Source organism: Poecilia latipinna, unplaced genomic scaffold (assembly GCF_001443285.1).
Source record: "Poecilia latipinna isolate Pla-1442-1.1 unplaced genomic scaffold, P_latipinna-1.0 Scaffold573, whole genome shotgun sequence".
Classification (NCBI taxonomy): domain Eukaryota; kingdom Metazoa; phylum Chordata; class Actinopteri; order Cyprinodontiformes; family Poeciliidae; genus Poecilia; species Poecilia latipinna.
Window position 1 is genome coordinate 50344 of NW_015113189.1, and position 26756 is coordinate 77099.

General features: G+C 37.8%; 2 protein-coding genes, 1 long non-coding RNA gene and 1 other non-coding gene across 10 annotated transcripts in view; 2 read left to right on the forward strand and 2 right to left on the reverse strand.

Annotated features, from left to right (window-relative positions):
- The window catches only part of cacnb1 (calcium channel, voltage-dependent, beta 1 subunit), a 53680-nt gene extending 36307 nt beyond the window's left edge, over window positions 1–17373 (forward strand). For 3 of the 7 annotated variants that reach the window (XM_015041902.1, XM_015041907.1, XM_015041908.1), the window contains 10 exons: window positions 440–507; window positions 2700–2860; window positions 6964–7044; window positions 7132–7190; window positions 7714–7823; window positions 10158–10166; window positions 12397–12548; window positions 13135–13230; window positions 13775–13960; window positions 16383–17373. In XM_015041902.1, the coding sequence (XP_014897388.1) occupies window positions 440–507; window positions 2700–2860; window positions 6964–7044; window positions 7132–7190; window positions 7714–7823; window positions 10158–10166; window positions 12397–12548; window positions 13135–13230; window positions 13775–13960; window positions 16383–16931 (1471 nt within the window). In that variant the 3' untranslated portion in view covers window positions 16932–17373. Of the gene's footprint in view, window positions 1–439; window positions 508–2699; window positions 2861–3195; window positions 3225–6963; window positions 7045–7131; window positions 7191–7713; window positions 7824–10157; window positions 10167–12396; window positions 12549–13134; window positions 13231–13774; window positions 14322–16382 lie in introns of those variants that run through there. The other 4 variants (XM_015041904.1, XM_015041903.1, XM_015041906.1 and 1 more) reach the window with 4 other exon arrangements.
- A 5365-nt stretch (window positions 17374–22738) lies between these two features.
- On the forward strand, window positions 22739–25144 carry arl5c (ADP-ribosylation factor-like 5C). Its single transcript, XM_015041912.1, has 6 exons — window positions 22739–22952; window positions 23264–23324; window positions 23408–23555; window positions 23710–23793; window positions 24824–24975; window positions 25062–25144. Exons 1-6 carry the CDS (start codon window positions 22907–22909, stop codon window positions 25108–25110), a joined length of 540 nt encoding a protein of 179 aa, XP_014897398.1. The 5' UTR covers window positions 22739–22906; the 3' UTR covers window positions 25111–25144.
- A 170-nt stretch (window positions 25145–25314) lies between these two features.
- Window positions 25315–26756, reverse strand: part of LOC106953283 (uncharacterized) — a 6306-nt gene continuing 4864 nt past the window's right edge. The window contains exons 2-3 of the long non-coding RNA XR_001426173.1: window positions 26738–26741; window positions 25315–26066 (exon numbers count right to left, since the gene is read on the reverse strand). This is a non-coding gene — a long non-coding RNA (uncharacterized LOC106953283). The remainder of the gene's footprint in view (window positions 26067–26737; window positions 26742–26756) is intronic.
- On the reverse strand, window positions 26618–26689 carry trnac-gca (transfer RNA cysteine (anticodon GCA)). The gene has a single exon. It is a non-coding gene; the product is annotated as a tRNA-Cys (tRNA).

Consider the following 26756-nt stretch of genomic DNA (forward strand, 5'->3'; position numbering starts at 1 on the left):
CATCACCTAGCAACCCCAGCCCATTACCTAGCAACCCCAGCCCAGCCCAGCCCGTCACCTAGCAACCCAAGCTGAGTTCCATGCCATTTGGCCAGCTGGTGTTAAACTTGCTGGAAAAGGCAAATTATTTATTGTTGATTTACCATACAGAAACCTCTTCTGAAGGCTCTACTGATGCTTTCCAGAGATGTATAGTTGTATAATTACACATCTGTTTTCACCCATTTTCACTTGAAAATGTAAACGTTGAGGTAGGGCAGCATTTTTTTTGGATTTGAAGAGATAAGAAGCCCTAAAACTGAAACCTTTAATTATCTAAGAATAATTTTATGCATACTGAACATGTTGTGCATATAGCCCATAAACATATTCTAACCTGTTCCAGGAAACATAATTAACTTTAAAACACACCTACTTTTACTTCCTTTTCCTTTTACAGTAAATCTGGAGGAAGTTCGAGTCTGGATGTTGCCGTAGGAACCCGCAGGCCTACTCCACCAGGAACAGGTAAGATCAAACAAACAACCTGCTGTGTTTGCAATCCTGAATCAAGGAATAATCAAATGAGCCGGCTGGTTGATTCTTTAGATGAAGATTTTAATAATTGGCTAGTTATTCAAGCATGACAATGAATCACGGCATGTCTCGGTGGATTCCTGAGAAAAGTGTAAGAGGTCTTGGGAGGTCACTCATTAGCACTCAGGATGCAACTGAAATAGAGACGAGAACAAGCTACGCTCATTAGAGCTGTTAAGTATGTCTGGCTTGTGTGAGTCTGCATCCGTGTGTCTCTGTAGCTGAAACAAAAATACATCAACACAAACAATTGCTGTTGACTTTAGCTGAATTTGTCAAATGGAGGTTCATACCTCTGAAACTGCGGTACATTTTCTCAAGATCGGCCTGAATTTCATGTTGATTTGGAGATTTTAATCTTTTTTTTAAATGATCATACAACAGGCAACTTCAAGCAAACATTTTATCTAATCCACAAACTTCTGTGATCATTCTGACTAGATATGCTATAAATAGCAAATGCAGCTCCAATTCAAATACACTTGATAACTAAAAAAATGTAATATATTCATTTGGATAAAATTAATTCAGTCATTTCTAACTAGTTGAAGCCATTTATCTTTTTTCAGTGTACTACTTCACTCAGCAGAATTGGAGTGAATTTAAACTGGTTGGCTTAAGTATGAACAGAAACATAATTTAAGGAATTGTTGACTTAAAACAAGCTCTTATATCTTGCTGAAATGTTACTTGTTTGTTAGTTTTGTCTGATTTCAAGTGTACCAAAAATATTTGCACTAGTAACTGGACCAAAACTACTTGGTAAGATTTTGTGGTTTTGCAGTGATGCACTCGATTCACTGCAGATTAATTAAATGCAACTTAAACACAATCCAAGGTAACACTCCAAGCAGGATCAGGTCTCAAGTATTTAAAACTACCAGTGGCATGAAACATTCATCTTAAATGGAGTTAGGTACAAACGAAAATGTAAAAAAGTAGTTGCTTTTGGGAAATAATTTCAATTGTATGTTGTATAATCATTGCAAACAGGAGAAAGGATTCAAATGCAAGCATACACCTAAATCCTCCTGAAATGATGAAATCACATAAAGTCTGTCTTTTTTGTAAGTTATCTGTTCAGGTTCGAAATAGAGAGTTGTTGCATCCCGTACTCTACCTTAAACAAGTGGATTATTTCACATTTCCAGTTTCCTTTGTTTCCAGCATGTTATATAAATATGTTACACTTTAACATTCAGTTCGCTAAACTCCCCAAATCCCAGGTTGACCCAAAACAAGACCCCCGCCACCATGACGCCACCGTTAGCTTGATTTCTTTTCTCCTGCAGTTTACTTTCTCTCAGTTCCTTTCGCAGCTCCTCCTGTTTCCCACTTCTTTCACATGTTTAGCTACTTTCACACTGAATTCACCTTCTCTGCTGTTCTCGCTATTACACCTGACATCTGCGGCGTGCTTTGTGGTGATCTATTGTGTTCCTTTTTCTTCCTTTTTTTTGTTAAAGTCATTTTTTCTATCACAGCTTATGTCATCTTCTGCCTCCCTCTTGTTGCCTCTCATGTATTTTTTCTCCTTTCACTTGCTGCGTTTCCATTACAAATGTGCGCGAATATTTGTCGACATTCCGCTAACGTAGAAAAAACACAATTCTGCAGATTTTTATTCACATGTGAATAAAAATCATGGATGATGATAAATATGCATAATTCAGTCAAAAGAAGAGTGCTGTCTAAGTACGCGGCTAATTGTAGCCAGCGATTTTACAGAAAATATTTGAATGACAACTTTTTTCTTAAAAAAATGTGCGATCTGTGATAGAAAAAAAATCAGACCATCATCCTCCTACTATTTCTTGTCGTCTTCTTCGTAACATCTGGCTGTTGATCATGTGGCTCATGTGATGTAAAAAAAATTGTTTTTGCAAACTACGTCTATTTTGATATGGCTGAAAAAAGAATGCAAAAAACCTTTTACCAAAAAACATACTTGTTTTTTCAAAATTGGCATGTTTCCATTAAGCTCATTTATTTTCTGAATTTCAATTTGCTCCATTCTATGGTTAACGGAAACGCAGTTAGTGTCTCTCTGTTATTTTCTCCTTTGCTTTTCTTCATCCTGCTTTCTCCTCCTTTTCTGTCCGAAATGTCCACTCAAACAATAGCTCCCATGGACACATCCACAGCAGCCTTTGACGTTGACCCCCTCGACCTTGATGCCGAGGAGCCCCCTGAGTCCCAGGGTGACCCTCGATCCCCCAAGGGCATCTCAGGCAGCGTAACTTCCCCCCAGGCCAACGCCCACCGCCTGCCCTTCTTTAAGAAGGTAACTCTAAAGAAGACTGGACAGGGACGTCTTGTTGCCTTCCTCCTCCAACATTCCTGAACTTGACCTCTGAGTGGAAACCGGAGTTAACCGCTGTACCTCTGCTCCTTGTTTCTCACTAACTGCTCGCACTATAACCATCCCGGCTGCTACTCTATCTCCCAAATCTAACCCTGTTTGGCCCTAAAAGGCTCCTTCAATGCTGAGAATGTGTAAACTCTAATAATAAAACTTCTTCTCCTCTGTTGTTTCTCTAATCTGAACCTGTTATTAACTAAACATGCTTCTGTGCTTTTTTTTGTCTCTTTTTGCTTGTGTGTGGAATGATGCTATAGGTGGCCCGGCTAAACAGAAACAGAAGTCGGTGAGTGTTTGTTCTTGACACTAACCTCTAACTCAGGGGTGTCCAAAGTGTGGATTGGGGGCCATTTGTGGCCCTTTAGTTAAATTTGTGAGGCCCCCAACCGCAGTGCAGGGAGGATAGAAATTTGATCCCTTTTTGCTGATGCAGATCAATCTATTACGTAATTTTCTTACAATGGAAAATATAAAGTACAACACAAATTATAACTAAGACTTTTACTAAAAAGCTGACTTTGCTCACGAGGATCAGAACCACCGAATAAAAGGAATTCGGACTATAAACTTTTCTGAGAAAAAAAAAAAGTCAATTTTATTTTTTCAGTGACCCTAATCATTTTCCGTAGAACCTAATTCCATTTTTGTTATTCAGTTAATTAAACTTAGCTGAATATGGCATAATGTTTTGAAATAAACCCAAATACTGTTCTTATTTTGAGAATAAATCTGTTCAATTGAGCCAAAAAAAGTGAAAACTAGGTGCCTTTCTTTTGATACAGAAAATCTGATTTAAGTTATGGATCTATATCGAACAACAACCTTTTCCTACCAAAATAAAAAAAACAATTGAATGAATAAAATCGGACCATTTAACTTGCTTCATTTCATTTCATTTTTTTGTTTATTGTCTTGGCCCTCGAATACATTTGACTCAAAAAGTTTGGACACCCCTGCTCTAACATCCAATCATGTCGTTCTTTATCCTCTACATGGAGCAGCTTTCAGTGGCTATTCAACTGTTTATGCTTCCAAATAATTATTGATGCAAAAAAAAAAAAAAAAAAATAGAGGAAAAAAAATCCAACGGAGCGGCTTTTAAATCATGTTGACGCCTCTGTCATTTCCCCTGAGTCAGTATCACGGGCATCAGCGTGCAGATGCAGGTGCAGGGCCTCGTTAATCAGAGTGCAGCTGTAATGCATCCTGACACGCTTTCATTCCCATTTATGATACCTGATGCGAGTGACAGTCAGTCATGCTTCTCTGTGTAATTTCTGCCCATCAAAAGCTTTCATGAGGTTATTTTAGCTGTGAGAGGAATGGGCAGCTTTTATGTTTGCTGTCATCGACGCCCCTGGTAAAGATGTGGATGCAGGATTAACAGAGATATTTTTCGTTATTACGTCATGTGTGCTAAAATTAGAGACACCTATATTCTTTATACTTAGGCTTTTAATGAACCAATGATTGTTAAATTAACTAAAGGTTGATTTTGTTTCGTTTGAACAATCACTTCAAACCCTCTCCTGCTAAAAGTCTCTGCTTTCTCATCAGATTTTCGTGAATCTTTTGATTTTCTTCTGGGATTTGTGGTGTTTTTTTTTGTTTGTTTGTTTTCTCTGGGAATTATAGGAAAAGAATTGTCTCAAATAAAATCTAATTAGCCAAAATGCTTTAAAAATCCAGAGCTTGAAATATTTTATACGACGGAGTATAAAATATCCATCCTGTAAATATATGGCCATAACTAGAAAAAATAAAAAAAAGATGACAAGAATATAGTTGTAGTATTACAAAAAAGTCATAATATTACTAGAATATATTGTATGAGAATAAAGGCGAAATAATACAAGAATGAAGACATTGTTTAGAGCATAAAGTCGTAATATTATAACTTTATTCTTAATGTTTTATTTTCTCAGCATGACCCTAATATTCTGTCATAATTTTAGGTTTTTCTATTTATTATTATTTTTATTGTTATTATTACTATTATTATTATTTAAAATCACAAAAAAAATCTGAACAATATACAGCAGTTGGGGGTATTTTACATCAAATAAAGCTTAAATTGGGGTACAAATTATGTTCCGGTTGCCTTGAGTTTCATCAGATTTTTATTTAAAATCTCCCAGCATTCATGCATGCAAACAGCAGAAACAGGCCCACAGCACCACAGATCCTCCACTTTACTTAACAGTGGCAGTGAGATTAATTTCTGTTACACCTTATGCTTTTTGAGTGTTTGTTGCTGTGAAAAACTCAAGATTAGTGTCATTGGGTAAAGACACATTTATGAAACTGGACTGTAATAAAAACACAAAGCTAATTAAGCAGAGTAATGAGAAACTTTTATACTGGAGTCGTATTGGTGTAGGCCTTCTTCCCAAATTCTATTTATTTTTTAATTCATGCATGATGTAAGCTATCAGTCGAGCTACAGCTCTAAATTGTGTGCTGTTCCTGCTTTTTTCATGATCAGCCAGTGGAGCTGATGTTTTCAGCTTTGCCCTCTTTATTGGCAAGAACCATTTGGACATTTTTACACCATGTATTTTTGGCTGGTGAATAGAAATGAGGTGAAACGATCTTCCATTGCTCTCAGGTTTATGTAATGTAATGTTTGAACAGGTCGCTCTAGTGCTTTCTGATGCCTGAAGTGTTGTAGCAGCACACAGAGGAGTGGGCACGCTTGGAATAAAAATCCACGAAGGGAAATAAATTTCATCCGGCTTCATCGTTATTAGAGAATACAGGATAGATAGTCTGGTTTTACCAAAATTAAAAGTATGAAACACTTATGACTGCTTGTATAGTTAAGGTCAGATCTTGATTTCATTTAGGTGTTGTGTGGATATATAGATATACATAAGATATATAGATATAGATATTGTGTTTTATAATGTGAAATTCACGTTTTGCACGTTTTATACTTCCATCTGGGCCTCTTCTGCGTCTAAAAATAGTCCAAGCACTTAAAAAAAACACTCAGCTGTTTTTTTGGCAATCAGTTAGTATCTTTTGGAGTCTTGAAAATGAGCCACTTCAAAAAGCCTCCTGATTGTTAAATGAAAAACAACAGGCTCTGCGCTGTTACCTAGCAACCTGAGCCGAGCCCAGAACGTCTCCTAGCAACCCAAGCAGAACGCCAGGGTGCTTGCTGAGCTAGTTTTACCACTGTATGCGCTGCTGGAGAAAACAATTGTTTTGTTGTTGATTTAACATCCAGAAACCATCTGCTGCATTATTTTTGGTTGTGAGGGAGGCTCCACTTCTACTTTTCAAATATGTACAGTTGCATAATTCTGCAACTGTTTGCAGCCATTTTCACGTGTGTGTGTAAATGTTGAGTTGGGGGGCCTAAAACAGCGCAAAATAGGCATTATCTTAGAATTATTTTGTGTTAAAAATGTAATAAACATGTTTTGTATAGCCCATAGACCAACCTTAACCCAACCTATGCAAGGAAAAATAATAAGTAACTTTAAATGAGTAAGAAAAACGGCGTATTTTTGTTGTTTAATAGCAATTAAATAACTTTCTTTTCCAGAGATAAATAAAACATAAGGTTAGACATCAATATGTGAACACTTCTTAATAAGGAGCTGAATATTTAATGGGGTGTCCTAATTTTTTCACATGACTGTAGTAGCAATTAGTAATGTAATATGACTGCTGCAACTGTTCCCATCTATAACAGAAGGAGGGAAGTGTGAAGTTTGACGTCTGTGTTTGGAGCCCCGGCGCGGTCACGAGAGCTCTCCTGACACTCACGCTGGCGTCTGGTTTAATTATGGACGCATTAATTATGGAGCCGAGGAAATAGAGGGCAGCGCTCTGAGTTCAAAAATCAATCCCTCCCTCTGCGCACTCAGACACTTAATAGAACAAATGGACTCCATCGTCTGAGACTCGCCATCCATCACTGCGACCTCTCACATAAGGAGGGGAAGGATTTATGTGAGTGTGACTCTGTTAGCTTTGGTTCTGTCCAATTCTGATGTTTTCTTTCCCTGGGTAAGATGGAGCATGTTCCTCCATACGACGTGGTTCCCTCCATGAGACCCATCATTCTCGTTGGACCCTCACTAAAAGGCTATGAGGTAAGGAAGGAAGCAAAGCAATAGCTGCTAATTTAAGCCTAAATTCAGTCATTTTCTGTGTTCTTCATGTCTGGTTTTGTTTCCTAGGTGACGGATATGATGCAGAAAGCGCTCTTCGACTTTCTGAAACACAAGTTTGAGGGCAGGTAAGACATGCAAAACCCATTATTAACACTGAGAAACCTCCATCTGATGTAGGGCTGAAGCGATTAATCGGATTAATCGTGATGATTGAATCATTAAAATAATTGTCAACTAATTTAGTAATTGATTAATCATTAACTGAATTCACAAAAACCCAACATATTCAGAGCAGTAACCAAGCCTGCAGAATAATTTGTTAAATGTGCCTAAATTTCATCTGATGAAACAAGATGAAACAATTATTTAAATGATCATCAACTCATTTAATAATTGATTAACCATTAACTGGACTTAAAAAGAGGCCATCATATTCAGAAAACATATATAAATTATATTGCCTGTCAACATAATTTACCCAAAACTTCTCAAGTGCAGTTGAAGAAGTTTAATGAAAAATCAGCAGATTGTGTCAATTTTTTAACCAGATTAAGCAATTAATCATGAGAATAATTGATAGATTAATCAAATACTTGCCCTACTCAGATAAAATCGGGATGTATTGTTGTTTTTTTTTTTTATTTTTAGGATATCCATTACACGTGTGACAGCAGACATCTCTCTGGCCAAACGCTCAGTCCTCAACAACCCCAGTAAACACACCATCATCGAGCGCTCCAGTACCCGCTCCAGTCTGGGTAAGACGGCCTTTTTTTATATTACAGAAGGAAAGAACTATTCGGAAAATGTAGGATTTCTATCTCACGGTGAAATTATGCAACATAAAGTAAATATCAGAATATTTATATCCATTGTGTTTAGTTGCTCCACATTTTTCACTATCTGTGTTTACATCTGCGTTTTTATTTACACTAACAGAGAGACTTAACATTATTTGGTAATTATATAGAACATTTTTTCTTTAAGAAAGGATAAGGACTCTATCTTTGATTTGAAATTAAACCTAAATTACCTTTAAGTAAAAACGTATTGGTGCATTTTTTTTTTTTTTTTACTTTTCAGATGGTGGGCTTGTTAAAATTTAAAATATCAACAGATTTAATTTGTTGTTTCTGTCCACAAATCATTTAAAATCATCCAGTTTTACTTTGATCATGTCTGAACACGGCTTATTAGTTGAAAACTGTGAACATTGAAGGGATTGTTCAGGATTTCTGAAGTGTGGGTTCTCTTAAATGAGTATAAGGAGTCAATATCTTACATGCATTAGTAAGATTTTATCATATGATTGTAATTTATTAATGCAGAAAAGGTGGTTTTTCATACATGTCACAGATTGTCTTGTTTCAACCAAAATGTAAAACAGATTATGGTTTTTTTTTTGTTTGTTTGTTTTTTTCAATGTTGTTAAAAAATGCTAGGTTGAAAATTATTTGCTCTCCTCCATTTTTTGGTACTGCAGTAATCAAACTCTTTAAATCTGCCAGGGGTATGAATAATTTTGAGCCGGCTGCATTTCATAATTCTGAGGTAAAACATTTTAATTTTGACCTAGCTGTCTTAATAGTTAGCAGAAGTATTTCATATGAGAGATTTCCTTTAACTATGAGGAAGTGAAACATATATTCTGTCCGGCCATTTTATTAGGTACACCTTGCTTGGACCTTGCTTTAATTCGTCATGGCATAGATTCAAAAAGGCATTAGAGGCATTTCTCAGAGATTTCGGTCTAAATTGACATGATAGTACCATGCAGCTGTTGCACAAACATAGGCAGCTAATTGTTCTAAATATTTTTTATTTTTTTATGCCACTGTGTTGTGTCAGCTGCACGCTGGATTCTCTTCAGCGTGTTTGAACAAAATTCCAGTCTGGTTTCCAGTTTTTATTGGAAATATATGCTGGGATGTCGCTGTTAGGACCGCAGGGTAGCTTTAATTTAGCAGTCAGACTTCATGGCTCCTGCATCTGTTTGCATGCCGCTGTTGCAGACTGGCATATCTGATCAGCCTACAGAAGAGTGGTGCAATGCTGTGCAAAGCTTTCTGCTGAATTTCACCGGATCTATGGTTACTGAGAGAGATCAACATTTGCTAAAAAGATGATTTAGATCCATTCACCTATAATCCTCATTTGTATCGTAGACATGATTGGAGTTGCTGCCGTGTGATTGGCTGAGTCTTAATTTGTGTTAACGAGCAATTCAATAAAATTAGAGGTATTTAATAAAGTGGTCGGTTATCAGAGTTAATCAAAATAATCTAAAACCTAAGTAATAATGATGATTGCTATAACTATGTAGTCATCAGAAAATAGCAACAGCTTAGTTTGTTGTAGCAGTCATTTATGAAAACACTAATTTAATAAACCTTTAAACGATGATAACTGAATTCATTGTTAATATTTTTACACAAGAAATAGAGGAAAAGAGGAGTGTATTATCAAGGATGCATAAATGGAGATAATTGTTAAATTTGTACATTTTCAAAGCTTTAATTTTATTTTTTACACCCAGTTTTGGTTGCATTTATTTATGTTTTCAAACAAATTTGATTAAAATCTAATGTGTGTGCAAAAATAGTAAAAGCCTGATGAGTGAGTCTGTTGTCACAATTTAATTTGAATTGAATTTTTTTACACAAAATAGATAATAATAAATAGAATTAACACTTTAGGAATAAAATTGAAAATTGAAAATAGAAATTCCTTGAGATGCGTAGGGTAAGAAACTAGTGGGAAATGCTCTTTGGTACTTCTGTAAAGATTCTCATCACCCAACATCAAGGTGAGCGAAAAAAGCAAAAAAAAAATTCCAGGAATGTTTTTCCTTCCTGTTTGATGTGACACAGACCAGAACTTCCTGTTTGTAGATGCAGTTAGACGGTAGAAATGAGCAGAGCATGGACTTCAGGCATCACTGTTTGTCATCAAAAGACCTATAAGCTTTTATTCCAGCTCTGACTGAGTCTGATCCAGCATCCTCTCTCTTTTCATCCTGTCTTTTCTGCCCTTCGCCCATCCTCCTCTCCCACCGCCCATCATCCTCCTCCTCCTCTGTCTTTTTGATTCAGACGTACTGGGTACGTATGCTCCCCTCACAACAAAACAATGACGCCTCTCTCCCTCTGCCTTTTTTTTTCCTCCTAACTATATTCATAATATGCTTATATTCATCTTCGCCTGTCTGTCTGTCTGTCTGCTTGCCTGTCAGTTTCTCTGTTCCTCATACTTTTTTGTGACAGCCTGTAGTCAGGGAAAGAATTACAAAACCCAAGCAGGAGGAGACCAGCAGAAGCAGAGGGAAGCTATAAAAAGGCACACCTAACCTTAGGTTTTGACCCATAATTCTACCACTATTTTATATGTCTGCAATCACACCACTGGATCTTCCTTTATTAACTCCTGGTGAGGGAGTAGGTTTATCTCAGCAGCCAAATGTATGAAATCACAGTCTTTGTTGAAGTTAATGAAAGCTTTGCTTGATCTTTCTCTATACGAGCTGGAGTTCAGACTTCTTATCAACATGCAGAGACCCTGTTTGGCCTCCAGCTGTAGTTCTCCATCGCTCAGCCACTGTAATGTGTGCGCGCGGCATCGCTTTGCCTCTTTGTTATCTCCCGCTGCCACTAGGTTTCCAGCACCCTGACTTCCGACCAAGCAGGCGAGGAGTTTATTCAGGTTTTCGGTTTTTAATCTCCCCCCCTTCAACAGGCCATTTTGGAAGCAGTGCTAAGTTCTGCAAGGGTGTTTTCACACCCGATAGACTCAGTTTCTTTGGGGGCCAAAATTGCAACATTTGCTTTCTCACTGCACTGTCAAAAGAACCAAACAATTTGAAAAAACTATTTCCCCTCTCGTCTGTGGTGGCGCTGCACCAAAACCTACTCAATAAAACGACACAAAAACCTCTGAAGAAGACACTATGCATCAAACTCAAGACCCAGGGGCCAAATCTGGCCTGCTGTAGCTTTTTATGTGGTCCGATAGACTCCAAAATACACCAGTAAGTCCCTCCAGTCTTTCACAAATCCACAAAATTCACACAAAATCATCAGATCCCCACATTCCTTCTTCAAATTCATCAAAAATATTGAGTTTAAATGACTGCTGTCTCAGCGTTACTTGATATGAAGTTAATGTCAAGTTATAGTCTGTGATTGGCACGGCGAGTAATAAAAAGTCACATTTCACATCATACATTAGCACAAATATTGTCAACATTTCTTGCAAATATTTCTGACTGTGATTTTGATTACAAATAAAACACAAATATTAAGATTTTAACAGTTTTATTAATATATTCTGGTACCACTGGCCCTTTAAAAACATTCAGATTTTTGATATGGCCCAGAATGAAAATGAGTTTGACACCTCTGCGCTACCTGCAAACAAAAATGGAGTAGCTTCAGATTTTAGCAATTGTAGGATTTCCTTTCTGTTTCTGGCAAAAGACAACAAGCCATTTCTCCTGCTAGTGGCAGATTGACGCGTTTGTTTTGGTTGTATTTACCCAGAATGCCCTGCAGTGTAGTTCACTTCCTGCCTTTGGAGCGGTCTCTGGGCCACTTGGCATTCACATATGCATTTGGACCGCAACAAACCAAGATGCAGGTTTTTAGGTGAATCAAAGTTTGCTTTCTTTTTTTTTTTTGGTATGCATCAGAGTTCAGACTTTGTAGGCAAACAAACTAGACTTCATTTAAAGCGAACTAAATGCACTCTGAGGAACAATACAAGCGTCGTGCACAGACTTGAATGGTCCACATGGTAGGAAACGTCCTAACAAAATCTGATGTTTCATGCTTTTATTTCTCTCTTCATGTTTCTTTTTTAGTGACAAATTGTGGCCTTACTGCAAGCTCCTCAAAGCACCACAGGCACCTCATTTCTAAGCGCCTCCTTCTATGGCAGCCTTGAATCAGTAATGATCAAAACAACATACAAAAACTCAAAATATCTGAAGGGGGCAAATGAATGAGGATGCTGCAGCGCTCCATTTAGCTTGGCATAAATGGAACTTTTACTGTGGTCCAAACCGATTTACATGCCTGGAAGCTTGTTTTTTTTTTTTTTTTTTTTTTTTTTTTTTTTTTTTTACAAATAATTTAACATGCATGAGTAGTTACTAACATCGCAGTTATGTACTTGTGCACAAGTTAGAGAAACTCTGTCTTGTTATGGAGAGATGCTTCTATTCAAAGAAAAAAAATGTCATATTTATGATTTTTTTTTTTTGTTTTGTTTTGTTTTTGTTGTTTTTGTTGTTTTTTTTGTTTGTTTGTTTTTTTTTTTTGCTTCCTGGGCTTTCAGCTGAAGTGCAGAGTGAGATTGAACGTATCTTTGAGTTGGCCCGAACCCTCCAGCTTGTTGCTTTGGATGCAGACACCATCAACCACCCCTCTCAGCTGGCCAAGACCTCCTTGGCACCCATTATTGTTTATATCAAAATAGCCTCACCCAAGGTAAGAGCAGATGTTATTTACAATATTTCATGTTAAGTTTTCATTAAAGCGATCACGTGGAGTGCTTATGAGCAACAAGTGTCTTACTTGCAGTAATGTCATTACCTAGCAACCCTAGTCAAGCTCACTCAAGTTACCCAGCAACCCAACTGAAGCTCCAGCACATTTGATGAGCTGGTTTTACTGCTGTATGCAGTAAAACCAATGGCTGCTAGAAAAGACAAATGTTTTGTTGCTAACTTACCATTTAGAAACCACTGCTGCATTCTTGTTGGTTGTGCAGGTGGCTCCAGTTCTGCTTTTCAAAGGAGCTCAACATAATCAGGCCTGACCAGACTAAAATCTCATTATTTAAGAATGTACTGGGCATGTTTTGTTTAGGCTGTGTGCCTTCCCTAATCTGTTCCAAGAAGCACAATAAGTCACCTTTAAGACCATTTTTACATTTGGATAAAATAGGGACGTCTGGCTGCACATTTGACTTTCCTGTTAGCTAGGCTACATTATTATAATTTTGATGCATGATACCTAACTTGAGCAAGTGGCAGTTGTTTTGTCATTCAACTATGTTATCAATTCCCTGCAGGTTCTCCAGAGGCTCATTAAATCCAGAGGGAAATCCCAGGCCAAACATCTGAATGTGCAGATGGTGGCAGCTGACAAGCTAGCTCAATGTCCACCTGTAAGTTCTGCTTCGTGTTCCTCCTTTTTCATTTTACTAACATATGTCTTAGTTTAGTACATCTGTATCTGAAAAACATATTTTTGGGTGGGAAAAAAAGAGAAAACATTTTTTTTACAATATAATGATAATTTTAACTAAAATATGTAAAAAGCATTTTGTTTTGTTTTTTAACAAAAGTTGCATACTCCAGCCTTAAAGGTGCAGTATGTAGCTTTACAAAACATGTTTTTCTTCCTGAAAAACATTTTTCTGGGAAAAGAAAATATGTTTTTTACAACATAATGATAATTTTAACAAACATGTAAAAAGCATATTTAAAAAAAATACGTACTGCAGCTTTAAAGAAAGATAGCCCTTTTCTAAAGTTTGCAACAGCACTAAAGCGTCAAAACAAAACTTTTATCTGCCCACCACTGGTAACTAGTATTGTGAGTGCTACCTGTGTGTATAATTTGACCCTCTGCAGATTGCAGTGGGTGTAAACTGTAAATATGTGATGGTCCCACTAGATTTTGACTCTTTAAAATTAACAACTTCATAGGAGCTGTTTGACATCATCCTGGATGAGAACCAGCTGGAGGACGCATGTGAACACCTTGCAGACTACCTGGAGGCCTACTGGAAGGCGACACACCCGCCGAGCAGCAACCCTCCCAACCCTCTCCTGAACCGCACCATGGCCACGGCGGCCCTAGCTGCCTCCCCTGAGCCTGTCTCCAACCTGCAGGTACAGGTGCTCACCTCTCTGCGCAGAAATATGGATCTGTGGCCTGGTATGGACGGTGCAGTGGCCGTCGAGGGGAAAGAGGAGGAGCATGCTGTCTGAAGTCCAGCAGCAAGGAGCGGGTTGTGGAGGGGCGCACTCCAGTGACTTGACCCAAATCCCGCCTGAGTGCTGTAAACGTGAAGGAAGAGTGCCATAAAACCCTGTTCATTCTGTACATAAAACACAGGACAGCAGCGAAGTACAAGTGTTGGAGTATGGAGCAAATTTCTCACATATAAACAGCAAATTTAAAGAGGCAGTATTATGTATTTTCCAGGAATATAACATCATTTTATAGCACAGCTAAGTAACTATGTTACTGTTTGTTGTGTTAAAATAATATATATATCAAATATGACTTGAACAAAATTTGACTTTGCAATTTAATGCCTGGAAATTGGGCTTCTGTCTCTTTAAAAACTCCTGCTCTTTCTAAAACTCCGTCTTCAGGAAGTCATCACAACGTCGCTCCTCTACTAACCCCATAACAAAGTTTGTATCAGTTTGTATCATTGAGAAGCAGCTCGAATAATGACCGCAGCAGTGGCTAATTCCTACTGGCTAGTCTGAAGGATTTGAGTGGAGCTGTTCTGTGAAATGAAAGCTTGGAAACCCGAAAACAGAGCTGCCTTGAAGGCGGAGCTAGGTCCACCCAGGCATTTTGCACAGCTGAATGGTTGCCACGGAGACTAAAGGATTTCTCAAACATGCATAAACGAATCAAGGCAACACTTTGATGAGGGAATGACTTTATAACATGATGTAGAGCTGAAAAACGTTGATTTACATAATACTGCCCCTTTAAGAACACCTAGAAGTAAAATGCTGTCTCCTCAAAGCTGTGAAAGAAGAGACCGGTCCAGATACCTCTGCCCTCAAGGCCCCATCCATTGTAAAATAATATCTGCTGCCCTAGCCTTGCCCCCCCGTTAGCTCCATGGCTTCGTTTCTCCTGCTCTGTGAGGAGAATCCACTTTGCTGTCCTCCTCCTCCTCCGTGTTGCCATGGTACCAGTCCTGAAAACAGCAAGTCATATCCGCCTCTTCAAATAGAAAGGGCTCGGTTTGGTGGAGGCCGTCTCTAACGCTCTGGCCAGTCCAATTGATCTGCCATATGTGTAATCGGTTTTCTTGCTTCCTTTCAATCACTGCTGGTTACTCATTAACCGTAATAACCTGCAGCCTGAGTGAGAGCCTGGCTACTGCATGATGATGTAACACCTTGCAGATCTCTGCTATAGAACATAAAAATATATATTTACAAGAGAGAAAAGGTCAGAAAAGCTACAAGTAGATATTTTTATTTACATAAATCAGATTGAACTTAAAGATGATGCAGAATTGGCCTGGATAAGATCAGTAAGGTGTTGGTGGGTGTTTTGCTATGACATCAATCAGCCAGCAGGTGGCACTGTTGCATTGGTATATTCTGTTCTTATTGTTTAAAAGGTAAGTTTCATGACTTTAATTGACAAAATTAACATGTGCAACAGAGTAAACTTAAACATGATTGCACTTCAAACTAACAGTGCCTTGCAAAAGTATTCATACAGCTTCGATTTGTATTTGTCACTTTGCCACAAAGCTCAATGTTGAGGTAAAGTAAAGCAAGAGTGGAAACTTTTTAAGCCTCTAAAAATCTGAAAAGTGTGGTAGAGGGTCTGTTCAGCAACATGGCATCACAATGTAATGAAAACTGGAAGAGAAATATGATATTTCTTCTACTTTGAAAAGATGGGCTACTTTATGTTGGTTTGTCACTTTAAATTCCAATAAAATACATTGAAGTTTTGGTTGTAAAGTGACAAAATGTTAATAAAAACATCAACTATCCTGTTATGCTTCCATAAACTGGATAGTCCAGATCTACAGGCTATATTAGACATATCATTACATTTTTTGCACTTTTTTTTTAGATTTTTGAGATTTTAATCTGCTCACTTCTGTCTATTTTGAGCTTCTTTCAGATTAAGCTGTTTTAGGGCCTTTTATCACTTTAAATCTAAATTAGCTGCTGCAAAAAGATGCTCAATTATTCGTCTTTGAAAAGGAGAAGTAGAGTCTCCAGCACAGCCAACAAGAATGTAGCAAGTGGTTTCTGGAAGTCAAGTCAACAACAAAACTCTTCTCTTTTCCAAACACCAACAAAAATTAACTTATTGCCAAAAAATGTAGCTCTTGGGCTGTTTTAAGAAGCAATTTTGCTTAATATGTTCCCTTTTCATATTTTTGCAAGGTCAATGTAAAATGTGTGAGGACACTAAACAAAGGATTTTGTTTGTATGCTGGTGTTGCTAACCCTGCTGGCTCTCTACTCACAGTTTGGTTTGCTGTTTGTGCATCTGCATGTCCTCTTTTGGTTGCATGGGTGTGACTGGCTGCAGGGTCCGTACCTGGTTCACGGTGAGCAGAAGCGTGAAGGGGGTCTCACAGAGTGCGGTGGGAGCAGCACCCTGCATGACTACGAGACAGACTTGGGTGGGAAGCCTCAGCAGCAGCAGCAGCAGCACCAGCAGCAGGCTTACCTGCGCTCATCCCGCGGCCAGCTACGAGGGGGCAGTGGCAGAGGCCTTTCCCGGCAAGACACCTTCGACTCGGAGACCCAGGGCAGCCGAGACTCAGCCTACACTGAGGCCGGTGACTCCTGCATGGACATTGAGACTGACCCTTACGAAGAGCCCGACCCGTACCGAGGTGGTGGAGGCAGCCGCCTTCACCTGGCGCAGCATCACGGTCGACAGGCCTCCTGGGAAGACGAAGGAGCCGAGCCGGATCAGGAAAACCTCAATCACCCTTCGATGCCGAGCCAGACGCAGCCGCATGGACGGGCCAAGCTGAGGGAGCGTTACTGCCAGGACCCCGTGGACACAGGGTCCAACATGAGCCGCAACAAGAACCAGGACGACTGGGGGAAGGATGTTTACATCCGCTGAGTGTTTGCTAGGAAGATGCATACTGAGGACTGAGGGAGAGGGGAGGATTCTGGTGGTAAAGGAACTGAAGTGTGGGTTTGGGGCCACACCCGTCAGGCTTACAAAAATGTGTTTACATCCCAGTAAAATGTAAAGATATATGTCACCTGCCAGATGCCATTCTCATCAACTTCTTGCAAATCCACTGATTTATGTTTAGAAGAAAAAGTATAGATCCGTTTTGTTTTTCTTTTGTTTGATTTCTTTTATCAATACTGCATGAATATCATGGGTTTCTATGCTGACAGCACAAGTGATCTGTCTGACCCGATCTCTCCTTCAGTTGTAGAGTGTGAAGGCTGGTAGGACCGTGGTCTGTCATGTCTGTCCTCTGCAGTCTCAAACAGGGTCTAATGTCACTAGCCGCGTTTCCATTACAAATGTGCGCAAATCTTTGTCTATATTCTGCTAATGTCGAGAAAAAAAACACAATTTCGCATTTGCAGCATTTCTGTTTAATAAAAAATGAAATTAAAATCACGTGAATAAGCTCATTCAAGCGATAAGTCATAAAAAAAAACCATGACAAAGGAGAGGTAGGAGTCTTATTTAGGCGTTGGAGCGACAAACCCAACTACATATGCAGCAGAGATTCAACACTTGAATGACATATAATTTTTTAATTAAGTGTGCCGATGCACATTGTGAAAGAAAAACATCGTCCTCCTACCACTTCCTGTCGTCTTCTTCGACGTTTTCTCCAGTAGTAACATCCGGCTGTTCGTCACGTGACTCGTGTGACGCGAAAGACGTAATTCGATAGCGCCAAAACTTTCATCGGAAAACATTAGTTGTTTTTTTTTTTTTTGTTTGTTTGTTTGTTTCGAAATTGACGTGTTTATTTTCGTAATTTCATTTTGCGCAATTTTGTGGTTAATGGAAACGCAACTAATGTTCCCATATGTATACTGTCAGGGTTTCTCTACAGTTTTCGGACTCGCAGCTTTTCACTTCCGGGATTTCCTTCTGTCCTGGGGATCCAGAAGTCGTGAGTCTTTCACCGCCTCTCTCTTATCACTCAGACCTTAAAACGCTGATAGAGGAGTTGCCATATTTTAATCCAATTTAAATCGTCGCCACACTCATGACAGCTAGATCACAACAAAGATGTTTACTTCTTCTTCTTCTTCTTCTTCCCTGAGCTGGTTCAGCTTTCAGTATTCACCTGCGGCGCAACAACACTTATAGTTGTGAGAATGAAGTCTCCTGCCTTAGTCGCTTTCACCCCAAAACACCTTTATTTCAAGAAACCTACAATCACAAGTGCCGGAATGTCTTGCCAAGCCATGTCCACCAGCGGGTGGGATGTCTTAACTCTTGTTACACTCGTTTTCATACCGTGTCTTTGTCTGTGTGTGTGTGTGTCTCCTGGCTAATCTGCAGCATAGCCCAATTATCTCGTTTAGTTCGCACCAGCCTCACCGACTGCATTTCAGGGCTATTGCTCACATCAAAAGTGTTTTTGTGTGTGAGGTTAATCACTCCCAGCTTCCACTTAAATTGCGAGCTTGTCTGACATTAAACACCACTCCCTTCTTACTCCTGATTTCTGTCTGAATTAGTGTTGATTTATTTTCTCCCTGTGAACAATTTTCTGTTTTTTTTTTTTTTTTTTATCTTCAGCTTCTGTGAGGTAGTAGGAGGAGTATCATGATGTGGGGAGGGCGGGGGATAGGATCAACTTTGGTCTTTACTGAGTTATCTATAATTGAGAATCCATGAATGTCTTCGGTGGGCTGCTTTAGCCCGCCTCTGTCTTCGGTTGAATAAATAAATATTAATGATCAGTAAATAACGTTATTGTTGCGTTATCGCAATTGTTAAAATGATAAGATAACATGTATCATTGGTGCCTGATTGTAGCTACATTTTGCTTTTTCTGCCTTTCATTTTTAATCTGTGGATAAATTCGTATTTTAATTAAAAATTTAATTTAAAAATGTCACCGTCTCTTAGTCCATTGCTTTTCAAATTGGGGGCCGCAAGGGGGCGCTAACAGGGCGTCAGAAAGTTACATAAAAGATAAGAAAAGAAATGCAATACATTTTTTAATACATGTAATCTGCTTTTCAGTCATTGATAAAATACAATTTAAAATAACTTACAGAAGATAAAAAAATAGCCTTTATTGATCCAAAGTGGAAATATTTAGGATAACTTTAATTGTTATGCTCATCTGACTAGCCAGATTTAACTGCAAAAAACCCAAACTGTGGAGATTAAATAAAAAATAGAAATGATACATATTTTCATATCAAAAGAAGAGATTGTAATAGAAAATTTTGTCTGGTAATAATATGACATCAACATCAGATTAAAAAAGTCAAATTATATTACTTGATAAATATAAAATCAGAAGATATGCGGCTGCATTTATGCTAAATAAATGTAATAATTTGTGAATAAAATGAGAAAAAAAATTAAATTCAGTGTTTCTTAACATATTTTGTAGTATTATCTGTGTGTTAGCTAAAAGCTAAAGCGGGAAAGGAAAACAAACTGATCTTAAATCTCATATATGTCATGGAGCTTTGCTAGATACAGATATCATCATTTCCACATTTCTTTTTAAGGGAGACATTAACCAAAACAACTAAGCAGGTGTCAGGCAGGACTTAGATAAGAAGCACATTCAGAGTGAGAATATGCAGGATGTGGTATTTTTATTCGTGTGCAGTGTTCTTTACATCTGCTGCCAGATGACATTGCATGAACGGAAATTGCAGAGTTGTGGTTTACGTTCAAACATTAGCCTTACATCAGTGAGTCGCAGCAGCCGAACAGCAGAAACGCAAACAGTACACATCACAGGATCTTTGTGGTGTTAATTTTTTCCTTTATATACTTTTATTGCAAGTATTTCTTTGTTGTTGTTTTTTGTTTTTTTACCACATTCCAACAACAAACTCCACTGTGTTTTATTCAGATTTTATGTACAAGTCTTCAAATCCAGGTTTCGAGGTTTTGTGTCCTGCAGCTTTTAGATCCAACTTTCCCCCACCTGAAAGTAACCGAGGTCTACAAAATGTAGATATTTCTTTCTATGTTTAATAAAAATGCAGTATTTTTTAATTTTTTGCAAAACAATTCCCTTTCACCTGGAAAACTATAAGCAAAAAAACAATTTTTTAATAAAACACAGAAGTATGATTTCTGTAGAAAAGGGAACTGGAAATCATTATACACCTGAAATGTAAATTTGAACAACATCCTATTCCGATTGTTTTCTGTTGTTTTTTGCCTGGATTCTTTGTGCATATTCTTAGCAAGAAGATTGGGATATTGGTTGTTCATGCTTTGAAAAATATTTTTGCTTTATTTAGCCCAGTTTACCAAATGGGAGCATTAAATTAATCTTGATTAAAAATCAGAGGACGTTTGTGGTCCGAGAATTACTATGAAATGGAAATACAGTAATAAAAGAACATTATTAAAAAAAAATTGCAGTTTTTGTTCCAGCTCCCACTTTTAGATTTTAAATGATCTTTTTTTGTGTGAAAAGCAGGATATATTCCTCTGTAAGATTATTTTCTTTAAAATTGGAAAAGTGTGTTAAATAGAGAAGCAAATGTATTATTTGCTAAATGTTTCCCTTTCACCTGGACAAATATAAATAAAACACAATTTTCTAACAAAAGATAATAATCCACATATTATTATTGCTAGTATTGTTATTTTTATTGGTTGCACTATGTCATACTTGGGGCAAGAATGTCTAAAGTGTGTCCTGGGGGCCATTTGCGGCACCTTGAAGTGACTTTGTGGAGGCCTTGATGACAAAATAATCTTACAAAGAAATGTTCACTGCTTATTTTCAACCATGTTTTTCATATTAACTCAATTTCATCATAAATGGTACAGCAAACATCCTTCGATTTTTCTCAAAAGTAGATTTTGGTGCACTCAGCTAAAAAAAAAAAAAAGCAAAATAATAATGAATAAATATAGAATAAATATACTGTACCAACACTGAAGTAAAGGTAACATGTTACTGGCAGTGTGTGGGTACACTTTACTTAATGCAGGGCCAGAAAAGTTAGAGTTGTGGTAAGATGGGAGGCGTTAAATACAGTAAAATGCACACCACAACAAATAATAATAAAAAAGAAAGCCACATGTTCTTTTAACTTCATAATTTTAAGACAACCCTATAATGAAATCCCAATAAAATCACTGAAGTTGTGGCGGTAGCATGAAAAAGTTAGTAAAAATCTAAAACTTCACATATTCAATAAATACAAAATTTTACTTTTATTTCAGTTGTTGGAAATCACCCATAATCCTAAAAAATACAACAGCAGGTAATTGGACCAGAATTAAATTTTACTTTGGGAGTTTTAGAAAAGGAAGGTAAACTACATGTTGAACACGTACATTTAGTTGATTTAGCTTGTTGTAAATGCTGGAAACAATAAAACTTTATAATCTGTTTGATAAAATTTAATGAAGAACACTTGCAGGAACTGCAGGTTTGTTCCAGGAAATCCCAGGACTGTTCAAAAAATTTCAGGGGAATTCTTTTTGATCATGTTTTTGCTTTCTGTTTACCAATGTTCCTCAAGAGCTCCGTAGGGCGGGGAGCAAACGGTATCACTTCCCCTTTCCATATACGGGATGGAATTGTTATTACGTCGATGGGTTACGCCGGTTTGCAAGCTCGTTTCGTCGGCGCGACGGCAGAGACGTGAAGGTGCCTTCAGGACCCACTGCCAAGCTCAGATATTTAACTACATGACAAAGTGTTCAGGTGCGTTACAGTACGAGTTTTGGGGGTTGTTTTGGCATATTTATCTTTTATTTTGATATAAAAAATGTCATATTAGCTTAGAAAATTCAAGAAAGAAACAATCCAGTCACAATTACAATGTATTACAATCCAATTTTGGTATTTGACAATTCGTAAAGCTAGTAAATTGTATTTAATTCAAACGTTAAGATCTGTTTCAAGCTACATTTTTAAAGAAAATGATTTAAAAAAGCTAGAGATTGCTGTTGATTCACCTTTCACCATTAGATCTGATAGTGAAACAGCTCCAAACCTTTTGCTACCACCACCAAACATCTAGTACAAAAAAGCCTTACTTTGAAAACTTAAAGTCAAAAACTTCAATCTTTGTCTCATCTGACCACCAAAATTTCAATGTGTGTAACTGCAAACTTTAGTCAAGTTTAAAAATGACTGTTTTTTTCGGGAAATACTTCTTTGTTGGTCAGCAACCTTTTATAAGAGGTTGATGTTTATGCTTTGGTCATTTTCCCTGAAAATCCTACCTCAGTATTTTTCACATATAAGGTCTTCTTGACAAGCTGAGGGGACATTTAAATGACAAGCACTGTCATACAGTTCTTGAACTGATTATCTTGATTTAAATTAAGTTCTCAGTTAATTAGAATCTACAATTCTCCTTCTTACATCTTTATCTAGAATAAATTACATGAAATTAAAAGCTTACAGGTCTGTCACTTATAAAATGTAGATATTCTCAAACAGTAAGCACTATTTATTTGAAAAAAAAAAAAAACTGGTATGTGCTGTGAAAAAGTAGTTTCCCCCTTGCATATTTTTTTCAACACTGAATTAAAGTCTGCATTAGATGTTACTTACCCAATCATATCATCAAAAATGTGTACTTAAATAACATTTTTATCATATTGTAAGCTTAAGGCAGAGCTGTGTACGCTGTTATGTAACAATCTACAGACCTGCACCTGTTTGTGTACCGACATTTCCCACTGCCATTTAACGCACCACTTCAGTGAAACACCGAGGGTTTTTCAGAGGCGCCTCCCACTATCGCAAAAAGCGAAGCAGAAACCGGTATAAGATGCCGAGACAAAGCTTCGTGAGTCACTCAGGTGTTGATTGGAACTGAAGTTGCTCTTCTTCAGGATTTGTTTTGTATTCAGCGCTTCATACGCTTCCTAAACATACTATCATGGGGTTCCTGTTGTCCAAGATGATGGCGGTGTTCGGAGACAAAGGTAAAAAACTGTTTCCATTTTTGCATTCATATAATCTACCTATATTATAATATGACAGATTCCATTTTACATTGTTGTGATTAAACTTTTTGGGTATAGTATGTGTTTTCTGCATGTATTTTGTTTGATATTTTGAGTCCAAACATTTGAAACTACTGCTGTGTTCTGATACCATCCTGTCCAGAACATGTGACGCATCTGTACCTTATCTTACCTTGATCTGTCTGTTGTTAGAACTTGCAAATGTTGGGCAACACATTCAGTTTGAGACTACAGAAGTACATTTGACTGCATTTGTTTTTGTCTTACAGAGCACAAAGTCATCATTGTGGGTTTGGATAACGCTGGGAAAACAACAATCCTCTACCAGTTGTAAGTGATCTCAGTACCTTATGCAGATCTAGTCGGCTCTTGAAGTTGTTTTGGGGCCTTATTTGAAATGTCTGTAATTTCAGCTTGACAAAGGAGGCCGTTCACACGTCACCTACCATTGGCAGCAACGTTGAGGAGATAGTTGTCCGCAATACTCACTTTATGGTGTGGGACATTGGAGGGCAGGAGAGTCTGAGGGCCAGCTGGTACTCGTACTACTGCAACACAGAGGTACAGCTTTTGCTGCATTTCACAGGTTGAAAATTAACCTCTTGAGTCTCATCCAGGACAAAAACAGAAGCGTTAGAGTTGACTGATGCCCTGCTTTACAATTTATTGCTCCTATATCTGTGATGTAACCTACTATAAATGGTTGCCTTTCCAGATTGTCATTCTGGTGGTGGACAGCACTGATCGTGAAAGGCTGACTGTGACCAAAGAAGAGCTTCACCGTATGCTTGCGCATGAGGTATTACTTTACTTTAAACCTATGTAACAAATGACGCCTTATTTCTTTACATAGCTCCACTCCAATGCCTTAATAACAGGTGTTTAAAAATAACTTATTTCGTAGGAATCTCAACTTTTCTTTGTATTTGACTCCTTGACGTAAAACTCTTTTGTTTGTTCTCCAAGTTTATGCCGCACGTTTGAAACACACCCCCGCCTTCAGTGAGTGACTAATTGTGTTGTGAAAGCAGAACAAATTCTGACAACCCATGACACAACGTGATGAGGAAGTTTCCTTTTTGGCTGTTTGAGTCAGCGTCTTAAAATGTTCCGCTGAGACAGCTTAATCCTGGCATCTGTAGCTGTGTTTCCACTGCAAATGTGTCCAAAACTTTGTCAATATTTTGCCGATGTTAAAAAAAAAAACCCCCACAGAATTTCACAATTGTGGTGTTTCCATTAAATAACAAATGAAATTGAAGTCACATGTGAATAAGCTTGGTCATGCGATGTTGTAAACAGTTACACGTGATATTCTTTATTCAGTCATGGTGTTAGCACTCGTCATCTATCAGCCATCAGGAGACGTTTGCGTCTTATTCAGGTGTTTGAGTGAAAACCCCCGTATACTTGGGAGGATCTATGTGAGCCGCGTTTTGGAGAAGTTGTAGTCTTAGATTTTACTTACGAGCTATTGATTTGACACACAACGTTCTGTGAACTGTGCGATGCTGTGAGAGCAAAAGACAAACAAGAAAACCAAAACAAACCATTATCCCCCTGCTACTTCCTGTCATTGTCTTTGTTGTTTTCACCAGTAGTAACATCCTGCTGATGTGAAAAAAGTGCTTCCAATGCAGTTTTGTGAAATACATCTATTTCAATGCGGCTGAAAAACCACCACATCCTATCACAAAAAATCTAATTTATTTTTGTAATTTCAATTTGAGCAATTTTATGATTAATTGAAATGCAGCTACTGTTGATGTATTTGAGTTAAAATTTGATAACATTCCTCATTGGTTCTTCTCTTGTTTTTTTTCATGTAGGAACTACAAAATGCTGCCATTCTCGTTCTGGCTAATAAACAAGACATAAAAGGCTCGATGACAGCAGCAGAGATCTCCCAGTGCCTCACGCTTGACTCCATCACAACGCACTCCTGGCATGTCCAAGCCTGCTGCGCCCTGACTGGAGAAGGGTGAGTACACACCTCAGTTTAAGCCAGTGATACCAGATAAGTTTTCCACCTCTTATTAACAGGCTCTTTCCTTTCTCCTCCTGCAGTCTTCCTGCCAGTCTGGACTGGATGAAATCGCACGTTGTGCCAAACTGATGCTCCCTGGGGTGGATCAAACTTCTCTGAAAAAAAAAAAAAAACTGAGCCAACTTCCTGTTCTACAGAGGCTGCATTGTCAGTATGATTTACAGTGTTTGGGCCTGTGTAATAGCATCTGAGGCAGAGCTGACTCGCCGCTCATGCTTTGTTTTCATGTGGGAGTCTGCAAAGAGCTGCTTCGATTCCTTTAGAATCACATCGAACAAACATCTAAAAGGTTTCAGGGCTGTTTTTTTATTGTTGTTACTGAAGATCTGTGTCGTTGTACGTTTATATTGCAATCAGGGTATATTTGATTTTTTTCAACTAAAACTATGACCTTGCATCTTCGTAGAAAGATACATAATAATGCAATCCCTTTATGCATTCATGAAGTTTCTCAAGTGTTGTGAGACAGCACAACAACTGATGTTTGTCAATCATCATGGCTGCAAGAAAATTGTTTCTTGCCTAAATACAAAGCTTAAAATAGTCGAAACTGTGACTAGACCCAACATTATCTTACCATCACGCCCAGTCAAGATGATGGTAGAGGTGGCTCACTGTTTAAAACCTCCTTTATTATTAGCGGCGCCACTTATTGTGGAGGGTGCCTTAACTGTTAAGCTGCAAACTAATTGCCCTGAATTTATTTTGTAGAGTTTACAACTTGGTGACAATAAGTTTTAAATCTATACTTGAACAGCAAACTGATAAATAAGATTTGTCAGCTTTTGTCTATATTTATAACGTAGAACATCACAAACTCATCTGGACCGTTGACTGTTATTTTTTCAGTCGTTTACGTGCTTTCCATTTTAGAATTTCAAATCTTTTTCTAGATAATGCACTTGCCTTTTCCAATGTTAAAAGCAACTTTTCACGCACATTTTAGCAGCTGCCTGCTGTAACAGTTAGCCTCTAATGAAACTAATGTATGTTTACACAATAAGAAATTCCTGTGGCCTCTTCTTCTGAGAAAAGCTCAAATCTGAGTTATAATGGAACATTTTGTATTTTATGTCACTTAATACCAGCAGTTTTCATCTGAAGGTGTTTATATATGTATCAAAGCTCTCTAGTTTTATTCTGTATATTATAGAATATACTATTTCCTGGTTGGGAAAATGAGCTGGCTGCTAAAGAAAATATTTAAAATGTAAATACTGCATTTTGTAAATTGTTTTTGAAATAAATAATATTGCAACTTTCAAACTGGTGTGTGTGGGTTTTGGGGACTACTGTTGGGCATCCACATTTAACTATATATATGTATATATAATACCACTGAAAATGAAACTAAAGTAGTGTGGCTGCTTTTTTCCTTAAATAGCCCGAATAATAAATACCTATCATCCAGAGAGGTATTATTCCTGTGCTGTTGTTCATGTACAGATAAATGACACTTGCAGCTTTTTTTTGAAACCAGTGTTATTGTGATTACAGCTTGATTATACAATCAACCTGATTAAAAAAGACACTATGCTTTAACAACAATAAGTAGAACAACAGAAAATGCTACCGAAGGGGGCATCCGGATTTGAACCGGAGACCTCTTGATCTGCAGTCAAATGCTCTACCACTGAGCTATACCCCCATTGTATGTGTTACATTTTACTGAATCAACTGGAGAGTTGGGTCGGACTCTCCTGTTAAAGTAAACT

Excerpts from the sequence above, each read along its gene's own strand:
- arl5c (XM_015041912.1), top strand. The coding sequence starts at position 22,907 with ATGGGGTTCCTGTTGTCCAAGATGATGGCGGTGTTCGGAGACAAAG. Across the intron at positions 23,325-23,407 it reads ACAACAATCCTCTACCAGTT|CTTGACAAAGGAGGCCGTTC; the intron begins GTAAGTGATCTC and ends CTGTAATTTCAG. Across the intron at positions 23,794-24,823 it reads ACCGTATGCTTGCGCATGAG|GAACTACAAAATGCTGCCAT; the intron begins GTATTACTTTAC and ends TTTTTCATGTAG.